The sequence below is a fragment of the Nicotiana sylvestris genome, chromosome 5, assembly GCF_000393655.2.
Source record: "Nicotiana sylvestris chromosome 5, ASM39365v2, whole genome shotgun sequence".
In the NCBI taxonomy this organism is placed as follows: Eukaryota; Viridiplantae; Streptophyta; class Magnoliopsida; order Solanales; family Solanaceae; genus Nicotiana; species Nicotiana sylvestris.
Genome location: NC_091061.1, coordinates 181,581,587 through 181,591,703, shown reverse-complemented (window position 1 = coordinate 181,591,703; position 10,117 = coordinate 181,581,587). Strand labels below are relative to the sequence as shown.

The following is a 10,117-nucleotide window of genomic DNA, read 5'->3' as shown; positions in this document are numbered from 1 at the left end:
ACGCCAATCGGCCATTACAACAAATTAATTGTCACAACTTTAAAGAAAACAAATTATGCGACAGTGCTGATCGAAAAATTTCTCCGACAATCTACCTAGCTAGAAAAAAATAGAGAAAGGAGAAGACGAAGAAGAACCTAGGAAGGGAGTGCTGATATGGAAGTAGAAGAGAGTTGCAGGTGTGGGGGTGGGGGGAGGGGGCGAGATGGGAAAGAACGGGGAAGGGGAAGAGGACGTTGGAAGGGTTTAAGTGTTTTCTTTTTTATTGTATTTATTTTTAAAATATAAATATAAATATAGGTGACAATTTTTATTTAAAAATTACACATGTCATTAGTTGGGTGGGGTCTTAGTTTTGGATTGGTCAATTGCTGACTGGATGGACACGTCTGTGTATGTGTAATACACGCGCATAGGCTCAAGAGTCAGATGTGTTTATTAGTTAAGGGAAGTATGAGTTCGAGTGTTCAAATGGGAAAGTTATAAGTTTATGTATCGGCTTTAAAAAATCCGACAAGTTTAAGTGGCCAGGAAGCCATTTCGCCTTTTAATAAAGTAAGATTGAAATAATATTCATGTAACAAAAAAACCTGAAAACTCGAAAAACCCGACAAAACCGAACCAATCCAAACCGATATAATTAATTTGGTTTGGTTTTGATAAAAACCGAACCAACCCGATCCATGTACACCCCTAATGACAACGAAAGCAAATAGCTATGTAATAACAAAGATCTAGAAATAGGAAAATTCAACTTACCGAGGACATGACTCTCTCGATAGGAAGAAATAGAGGTCAAGTATTAAGGTTGTGGGTTGACCGGGAGTCAGAGAGTTTTTCTTAGTCTCGCCAACAATATTTGTATTAGCCTCAGTTTATCATTCCTAGCTCCTTGTTGGTTGTAAATTTAGCCTACATTGAATTTAAATTATATACACCGTCACATAAGGAATTTTTACACAATCAAATCACCTCTATTTATTGTAACAAGTAATCTATCTTATTTTCAAAATTATAAATTCCACATTTTAAGGGAGCTTAGTATATAATATAAAAAATTCTTTATACTGACGGTGTATATAATTTAAACTCTTACAATGTTTACTAATACTCATTATATAAGTTTGGCACATCTAATTAGAGAATAGGCATAAATAAAGCACAGATAGAAGAGAAGAATCTGTATACCAGTGCATTATACAAAAACTGACAGCTCAAAAAAAGGTTCTTCTCCCCTTTGAATAATTTACATTTATCTAATGGAACTTTGTTTTCCCACAGCACAAAGATGAAATTTACTTCTTTGTTTCCCCCCATAATAATCTTTCAAAAGCAACAATAGAAATTGAATTACAACAGGGTAGAAGAGATGTTGACAACAATATCATCCCAAATTATGATGAACAACACCAGCCTTTCTTCGCTTGTCCATTCGCTTCTTGATTTTCATCTGCCTGCAAAACCACAGTTTTTCCATTTGCTAATCGACCAGAATCCTTCTTTTGGAGTTCTTGCGATTGAATGACCTTCCGGCTCAAAATATTATAGATTTCTTTAACAACTGTTTGAAAAGCTACAGCTACATTCGAGGAATCCAAAGCAGATGTTTCTATAAAGAATAAACCTTGTGCCTCCGCTAAGGATTTGCCTTCAGCTGTTGTGACCTCCCGTGCGTCTTTGAGATCGGATTTATTGCCAACGAGTATTGTAACCACGTTCATGTCAGAATGAGCTGTCCATAAAAGTAAAGGTCTTTGCTAGTCAATCGAGGAAGGAGCTAAGCACTAGAAGATGCACAGAATAGGAAATGCACAACATATTAACACGGAAATTAGGATCAATATTCTATTAAGGCTAATGAAGCTGCCTCTTTTGAAGGGACAGGTACATCAAGAAGACGAGTAAACACTAATACAAACTTAACCATTTTAAGATGAATCGTTCATGAGCACAACACAACATGAACCAGATAGTTGATGACAAGTTAGTCACAGCAATAGATATTCCATTTACTGAGCTGTAATGCAACATTAGTTACTTGTAGTCTTTATCAAATCTTAACAGCAGAGTGCGCAAGTCAAATTATAAATAAACTAAGAGGAGAAAATAAAGTTGACATATAACTTACTCTGAAGTTCATTAAGCCATCGACTGATATTATCAAAAGTTTGGCGTCTACTAATATCATAAACCAGAAGAGCTCCAACTGCGCCTCTGTAATATGCAGAAGTTACTGCCCTAAAGCGTTCTTGACCTGCCGTGTCCCATATCTGTGCTTTGACCTCCTTGCCATTTATGTCCAGCTTTTGGGTCTGGAACTCTACTCCTATTGTCGATTTTGAGTTTGGATAAAATTCATCTCGAGCAAATCTAGCAAGCAAATTTGACTTCCCAACAGCCGAATCACCAATCAAAACAATCTTGAAAAGGTAATCCTCTGTTTGTGCTTCCTCGGAACGAAACGCCATCTTCTTTGAGTAAAATGGCAGCTAGAACACCATAGTTGCTTATAAACACCAAAAGTAATAAATTTAAAAGCACAAATAGGCAGAAGGCCGTCAGGAAAACTTGTAAGGGAATGCAGGAATATGTAAGATGAGGCTTCAGCTTAGGAACTGGTTAAAGAGAAGAAAGGAATCTCAATATAGTAGTTGTATATGAAGGCGAAGAATGACAAGGTAATTTAAAATAGGAACTTTCTATTAACCCTGTACTACAACTTCTTCCAGCCACTTCACTGCTGGGTAACTCTTTCCTATTATATTCAGTCCTCCTAAAAGGGACAGCTTTTAGATACCTGCATAAAAAGAAAAAGACAAAAACTTAAAACTTCAGCAAGGAATCCAGTCTAAACTTTGCTTTCCCATAAAACAATGTGGCATTCTTCCACAAGATTCTTCAATAGGATACAGTCTAATTATAATAGGTAAGGAAAGGAAATTATACACGACCAATTAGCTGTTGCTCGTCTAATGCCCCATCCTTGCCACCTCCCACTTCCCCTGCTTCTTGTTGCAGACTCTTTAAGCGCAAACCTAGAAGAAAAATGAAAGGAAGTACTGCTATAAGACTTGAGGCAAAATTGTGCTGGTAAAACATTCACTTGTGGTTGGTGACATGATATAAGAAAGCCAAAATTGATATCTCCAAAGAATTCAACTAATTCTATTTAAGTGACCAAGTCACACCAATGTTACACCACAAAATATTACTCCCTAGTAATGCAAAAGGCAACTAATCCTTACACTGTCTGAATTGGTTTTTTCTTCTTTTATCTTTTTCCACTTCTTCGAGACAAGGGGGTGAGCGAGAAGGGAAAATGGTGGGATTTGAGAGGTATATATATATATATATAGAGAGAGAGAGAGAGGAGCCAATAATTCCGGGGAAATTAGTCATGTGTGGACTGCAAACAATGACCATAAAACTAGTGAGAAAGAAAGTCACAGAAAGAAAAGTGCCAACAGAAAAAGATTAATATTTTCTTTTCACTCTAGTTCTCAAGCTGTAGGGAAGACTAGGGGGTTCCCTCTCAAAAACTGAAAAGAATACTCCAAACGGGAAGCTAAGTGTGTGGTATTCAATAGAAAGGGATAAAACTGCTAACTATTGATAAATTTATCACGCAGGAAGGATTTTTTTTAACAAAATACATGTATCCGATGACACCACAGAAACATATGGAATGCCCAAAAGTTCAAGTGAACAAAATACTCAATTTTCACTGCTATACAGTCTAACCATCTTCCTATGAAAAATCAAGAATATTTTCCCTTAAAATTAATATGTTGCCAAAATTTGACCTGTCACCATGAGTGATGATTAAATACTAAATCGCAGTATGGCATAGTGTTATTTCTCTTGTGACAAGTATTGTACAGTGACATTGTAGTTTGTCTTCTTTTTCTCACGCCGGAAATGACCTGGAGTTTAAGTTCCAATGTAGCAAGCTTGCTATCATTGGAAAAAGTTGACCATCTTTGGTCATGCATAAAACTGCCAGAGCTAACATAAAAAAGAGAAAACCAACCACTTGTGGCCCACTTCTCATCGTCCCCATTTAGGCAAAAGCCTAAAAGACAATTAGGAGTTTTATCTCCCAGAAGAAAGTGACTTAGTACCAAAACCTGGTCTCTAAATGTAGATTGCCCTTATTTAGATTCTATGTTAGATAAAGCTTAATAAAGGCAAATAAAACCTTCAGAAGGTAGAGTACTAGTTCACAATACGGCTAGCAAATAGTACTAAAAATCTAATTCATGGTAACTGCATATACCTCATCCACAAAATACACCCTCATAGGACCCCAGCATCCATTAATAGGAAACAACCACCATCCACATGCAAATTAGTATGACTAGGAAAGGAAATTGACCTAGGGGAAATGAGGCTCTCTACAATGTTATGCATCCCTATTTACTACACTCAATAAAGGTAATAGATTTGAGGGACACTCTGGTGACCTGATAGTCAAAAGGCAAAATCAATTTATGAGAAGAGAAAATTTCAAACACAGTTCAATTAGAAACACTAAAATCAGTCAAGTTAAATGGTTGTATCAAAGTCAACTACATGAGATGGTCACAAGTCAGCCTCCGCACAACTCTGACTAATTCACCAGGTACCTGCTATCTTCGTACCAATTCAGGTACCGGATAACTCTGTCTACCAAAGCTTCGACGGATAGGAAGAAATCACCTAGCGTTTTTTATCTCTACCGGAATTTGAACCTAGATCTCCTATGGTCTATTCTAACTTCATTGACCGCTAGACAATACCATGAGGTGCTAGTCAAAAAGATCAAATATTAACATGTAAAATGACTTCCTAAATGGGACCCCACAAAGTAAATAACTTCAATAATAGGTGCACTTGCATAGACATTCCCACCAAAATTAATGAGGTCAGCTAAACAAAGACTTTTAGCAAGAAGACTTTGAAAAAGTCACCATAATGTGTTAGTAAACGTATCCTAACTCATCAATGGCCATTGTAAAGACTCAACATTTTACATGACACCACAAGAAATAACAAAAGTAAACAGTATTTCTGACACACCAAAAACAGTATTTTAGTACTAACATTATTTAAGTGAAACAAATATATGCACCATCACATTATTGTTTACTAGCATTTTATCCATTAAAGATAGAAAAGACACATGCTACAACTTTTTTTTAATAACTGTGGTGTTCGGCCAGCTTGCCTGCAACTCGATTAAAAATGCAATTAACAACCCCATTCTCAAGAATGCTCCTAAATCAACCCCTTATTTTCATTTCTATGCAACACAAATCTAACAAAATAAAAAAGTTTCAATCTTTTCATCAGGAAAATACTAGAGATTTTATAACGAGCTTATAAATGTCAAAACTTTAAAGTAAACCAGCATCAGGAAACTACCAAAAAATGTAACATTGATAAAAAAGAAACAATTTTGAGACATACCCACTTCTTTATATGATGAAAGGATCTTTCCCTTTTAACAATCTCTCAAGATGTGATCAGATCAGAACCGTTAGATCAATGGAACAAAACGGGTATAAAAGAGTAAATTTGGATGAAATGTGTTGAACAAACACAGGGATCAAAAGATTATATGAAAATGTTTATGAGTTTTGGAGAGATTGAGGGCGGGTTTCAAGATCCAGAAAAGCTAGAAGTGGGGAAGAGAGAAGAAGAAGAAGAAGCAGAGAGAGAAGGGAGCAAAGGGGGGAGAAAGCCAGATTTTACAACTATTGCAATTGGAGTAGATGGGTCACATTAAATGGGCTTTAAAATCTGGTTCTTCTTCTAATGGATCCGAGTTCTTTTTGGCCCAATTCAATATAGAGCAAAATAACGTTAAAATAGCACGGGCTAGCCAGTTTTCGGACTGGTCATTCAAAAATAGCCAGTATTTGTAAAGTCATTGAAAAATAGTTACTATTTTGCTGCAACAGGTACCGGTCCAGCATAATATACTGGAGATCGGTGCACCTGTGTATGAACTTCCAGCATATTATACTGGACCGGTATATTATACTGAAACTCCAGCATATTATGCTGTAATATTTTCCGGATTTTGAACAGTGTTTTCGTTCAGATTTATCTTTACATGAAAAGTGGCTAAATTTTAATTACTTTTAAAATTGTAGCTATTTTTGAATGACCACTTATAAATTTATCTATTTTTGAATTTCTCCCCAAAATATGTTAGATGGAACGGATCTTTACCCAAATAGTCGTTCATATTCATTATTTACTTTTTCTAGTCATATACATAATTTATACATTGATTATACATAATTATTTATATATATATATATATATATATATAATACATAAATTATGTATATATTATATCTTCACCGGCTATTTTTAATTTAAGCGATTGGATGAGCGGCCATTTGGGTTAATTCTTTTTCTTTAAAATCACTTATACTTTGATGAAATTTTTTTAAACAATAGCCTCGCTAGATTTCTAAGGCAATCTGGGCAGGATTTCGTAGGCTGTCAGAATTTTTGGGTAGAATTTTAAAGCGCGCAACAATTATGATGAGCGTCAAGATTTCGTCACACATATATATGTTGCTTTATCTATTCCCTCCATGGGTCGTCAGTTGTTTAGGCGACCTATAAGATGCAAGTTGTTTACGGTTTAAATTTTTCTGCAGTTTCTCTACAAACGTATAAACTCCCAACCCGCAGAAATGATAATCGGTAAAGTTGATGTCGTGTGATCAGGAGGTTACGGGTTCGAACCGTGAAAATAGTCTTTTGCAAAAATACAAATAAATTTGTGTACGATAAACTCTTATAGTCCGACCTTTTTCAGACCCCGCACATAATCAGAGCTACGCATACCGGACTGTTTTTTTTTTGTTTTGTTTCTTTTTTAGTTTTGTAAATGGCAGTACTGCAACTCTGTTGCCATTGCTTTGAAGTTTGAATAAATTTGGCACTCAGAAAGAAGCAGCAGTAAAACACACTTCCCCATTTAATTTTCTGTGTAACCTTTCTTTCTCTCAATTCTTATCCAATATCTTTGGATATAGTATATTTGTTACGGGTTCAATCAAATTCAGCAGTTTCATATAGAGTATATAATTCTATATATATAGAACCTACTAAAAAATTTTACAAATATTAAATTTCGAACTTATTATTCCAAAAGTTCAATAGGATCAATTTTAAAAGTCCAAGTACTTATATTTTAATCTTGAATTTGACTTTGTATATCGCACACATTACTACTTGTATAGGTCAAAATCTGATTATAATAGCCGACCTAGTTGGAATCTCGCCTAAGGGGCGGGGTAGGGAGGACCACCACGTCCTATACAAGTAGGTCGTTTTTCGTTTTTCTCTCTCTATTCTCTCCTTCTATTTTCTTCCAAAAATGATGTACAATTGACCGCCTCCTAGATCTTATTAAGAAAGAAATGAAAAGATGAATGTAGATCGTTTGCTCTTATTTTACTATATTCATTAATTTCCGAATTCGTTTTTAAATTTGGATTTTATTATGTTTAACTAAGATTGACCTCATCTTTATCTCTATTTGTTTCAATCATAAAGGTTTTGACATCTTTTGGTCAAACAATTTGGCGCCGTCTGTGGGAATTTCTTAGTGAAATTTCCTAGTCTCATCCAGATAAAAAACTAGAAACATAATCACCCACCAAAAAGAGCGGTAAGTAAACCTCACGTGCCAATCCAGATCATGATATTGTATGCAAGCAGAAGTGACAACCAACATCCTCCCCCATACACCGGGCGGTCCATGAACCAGCTAAGGCAAGCCCAACACACGCGGAGCAAGAGCACAAAAAAGAAGGGGAAAAAGAGCTGAATGCGGCCACTGAATTTAGAAATCACTACCCCATCAACCATTGAAATGCCAGACAAAGCGAGCAACGGTATAGATCCACCCTCATTCACCGACTCATTGGATCGGGTAAGGAAAATATCATTTTTGGCTCACATTCTGTTGTTTGCTTAAACAGGAACACAAATGTCGTGCAGGCGAGCGAGCAAAGAAACATCTCAACTGGAGAATGGGAAACTACTACAAAGCAACCGAAATATCGCTCATCTGACATTCCAACTTCTAGAAAATGACGCCCCTTAAGCCGCACTCTCTCTCCCTCACCTGGGAATCGTCCCAATAGGGCTTTCCCGGAAGCTGAAGGACTGAATCGATAAGGGGGACGCCCCAACTTCAAAGTGTAATTCATCACCCTACCCGCCAACGGCATCCCCAGACCGGAAAAAAAACAAGACAAGAAACTTCAACATTACACTCTCCAATGTAAACAAAATCAAGCGAACTGGGACTCCCCCAGAGGATACCTGACTCTCCAAAAAACTGGGACTGACGACGGGTTAAACATTTCGACAAGTTCGAAATAACACCCTTTAAGACCAAAGGCCATTGCCAAAAAGAAGAGTTCGACCTCGATCGAATAACGACAGGTTAACATTTCGACAAGTTCGAAATAACACCCTTTAGGGCCAAAGGGCCATCGCCAAAAAAAGAGTTTGACCTCGATCGAACAACGACGAGAAAACATTTCGACAAGTACGAAATAACACCCTTCAAGGCTAAGGGCCATCGCCAAAAAGAAGAGTTTGACTCGATCGAACAACGACGGGTTAGCATTTTGACAAATTCGAAATAACACCCTTTAAGGCCAAGGGCCATTGCCAAAAAGAAGAGTTTGACCTCGATCGAACAATGACGGGTTAGCATTTCGACAAGTTCGAAATAATACCTTTTAAGGCCAAGGGACATCGCCAAAAAGAAGAGTTCGACCTCGATCGAACAATGATCGGTTAGCATTTTGACAAGTTCGAAATAACACCCTTTAAGGCCAAGGGCCATCGCCAAAAAGAAGAGTCCGACCTCGATCGAACAACGACGAGTTAGCATTTCGACAAGTTCAAAATAACACCTTTTAAGGCTAAGGGCCATCACCAAAAAGAAGAGTTCAACCTCGATCGAACAACGACGGATTAACATTTCGACAAGTTCGAAATAACACCTTTTAAGACCAAGGGCCATCGCCAAAAAGAAGAGTTCGACCTCGATCGATCAGCGATGGGCTAACATTTTGACAAGTTCGAAATAACACCTTTTAAGGCTAAGGGCCATCGCCAAAAATAAGAGTCTGACCTCGACCGAACAACGATGGGTTAACATTTTTACAAGTTCGAAATAACACCCTTTAAGGCCAAGGGCCATCGCCAAAATGAAGAGTTCGACCTTGATCGAACAACGACGGGTTAACATTTCAAGAAGTTCAAAATAATACCCTTTTATGGCCAAGGGTCATAGCCAAAAAGAAGAGTTTGACCTCGATCGTACGACGACGCTTTAACATTTCGACGAAAGTTCAAAATAACACCCTTAAGGCCAACGGCCATCGCCGAAAGATCAACGACTTTATTCAGACTCACACGACGAAGTCTTACTCAGTTTGGCTAAGTTTAAACCCCCTAAGAATCGGGCATCGACCACATGGGAATCCAAAATTTCACGCCAAAATTATGCAAAGGAGAAGGAAGAAAAGTGCAAAAAACATACACCAATGAATTTTTTTATTTAAAGCAGTCGCGCTAATAGTCACAAATTACACACAGCTAAAAGTCGGGCAAGTCCAAAGAAAAAAAAAAGAGAAAAACACAAAGACAACAAACCAAAAAAGAAAAGAACAACAACACAAACAAAGATTAACAATTCTTTCACTCGGCGTCATCACCGTCGCCCTCCTCATCACCGTCTCAGGAAGTATCTTTTCAGCATCAGCATCCTCGTCGGCCCCCGCCGTCGCATGATCATATCCACAATTAACACGAGCCTCTCATGCCTTAGCCCGCGCCCCTTCATATGCGGCCTCAGAAACATTACCTGCTTCCCACAAACTCCAATATATGTCTCGCTGGGCTTTAGCATGCACCCAGAGCTCGTGCAAATGACGGGGAACAGAAAGAGAGGCAGATCTGACTTGGGCCAACAATTACGCCTTCTCGGCCTTTAGAGCAGCGACCCGGTCCCATAAAATTGATGTTTCCCAATCAATGTCGATAATACGCTCTTCGAGTGTCACCGTTGCCTTTTCAGATTCTTGCTCGG

At 37.6% G+C, this 10,117-nt stretch overlaps 1 protein-coding gene across 3 annotated transcripts; it reads right to left on the bottom strand.

Annotated features, from left to right (window-relative positions):
- Window positions 1–1,168: 1,168 nt before the first annotated feature.
- Window positions 1,169–5,727, bottom strand: LOC104225420 (ras-related protein RABA5a-like). Of its 3 annotated transcripts, none has more exons than XM_009777199.2 (4): window positions 5,449–5,727; window positions 2,947–3,035; window positions 2,129–2,797; window positions 1,169–1,732 (listed from the first exon to the last, which is right to left on the bottom strand). In XM_009777199.2, the coding sequence occupies exons 3-4, from the start codon at window positions 2,466–2,468 to the stop codon at window positions 1,395–1,397; spliced, it is 678 nt and encodes a 225-aa protein (XP_009775501.1). In that variant the 5' UTR covers window positions 2,469–2,797; window positions 2,947–3,035; window positions 5,449–5,727; the 3' UTR covers window positions 1,169–1,394. The 3 variants fall into 3 exon arrangements, with proteins under 3 accessions (XP_009775501.1, XP_009775503.1, XP_070001832.1); XM_009777201.2 differs by having other exon boundaries at window positions 2,952–3,035; XM_070145731.1 differs by lacking the exon at window positions 5,449–5,727 and adding an exon at window positions 4,277–4,547.
- Between the last annotated feature and the right edge of the window lie 4,390 nt (window positions 5,728–10,117).

Bases quoted from the DNA above. Each gene is read 5' to 3' on its own strand.
- LOC104225420 (XM_009777199.2), bottom strand. From the start codon at position 2,468: ATGGCGTTTCGTTCCGAGGAAGCACAAACAGAGGATTACCTTTTCAAG. The intron at 1,733-2,128 runs GTAAGTTATATG...TTTTATGGACAG, and splicing joins ATGGCTTAATGAACTTCAGA to CTCATTCTGACATGAACGTG.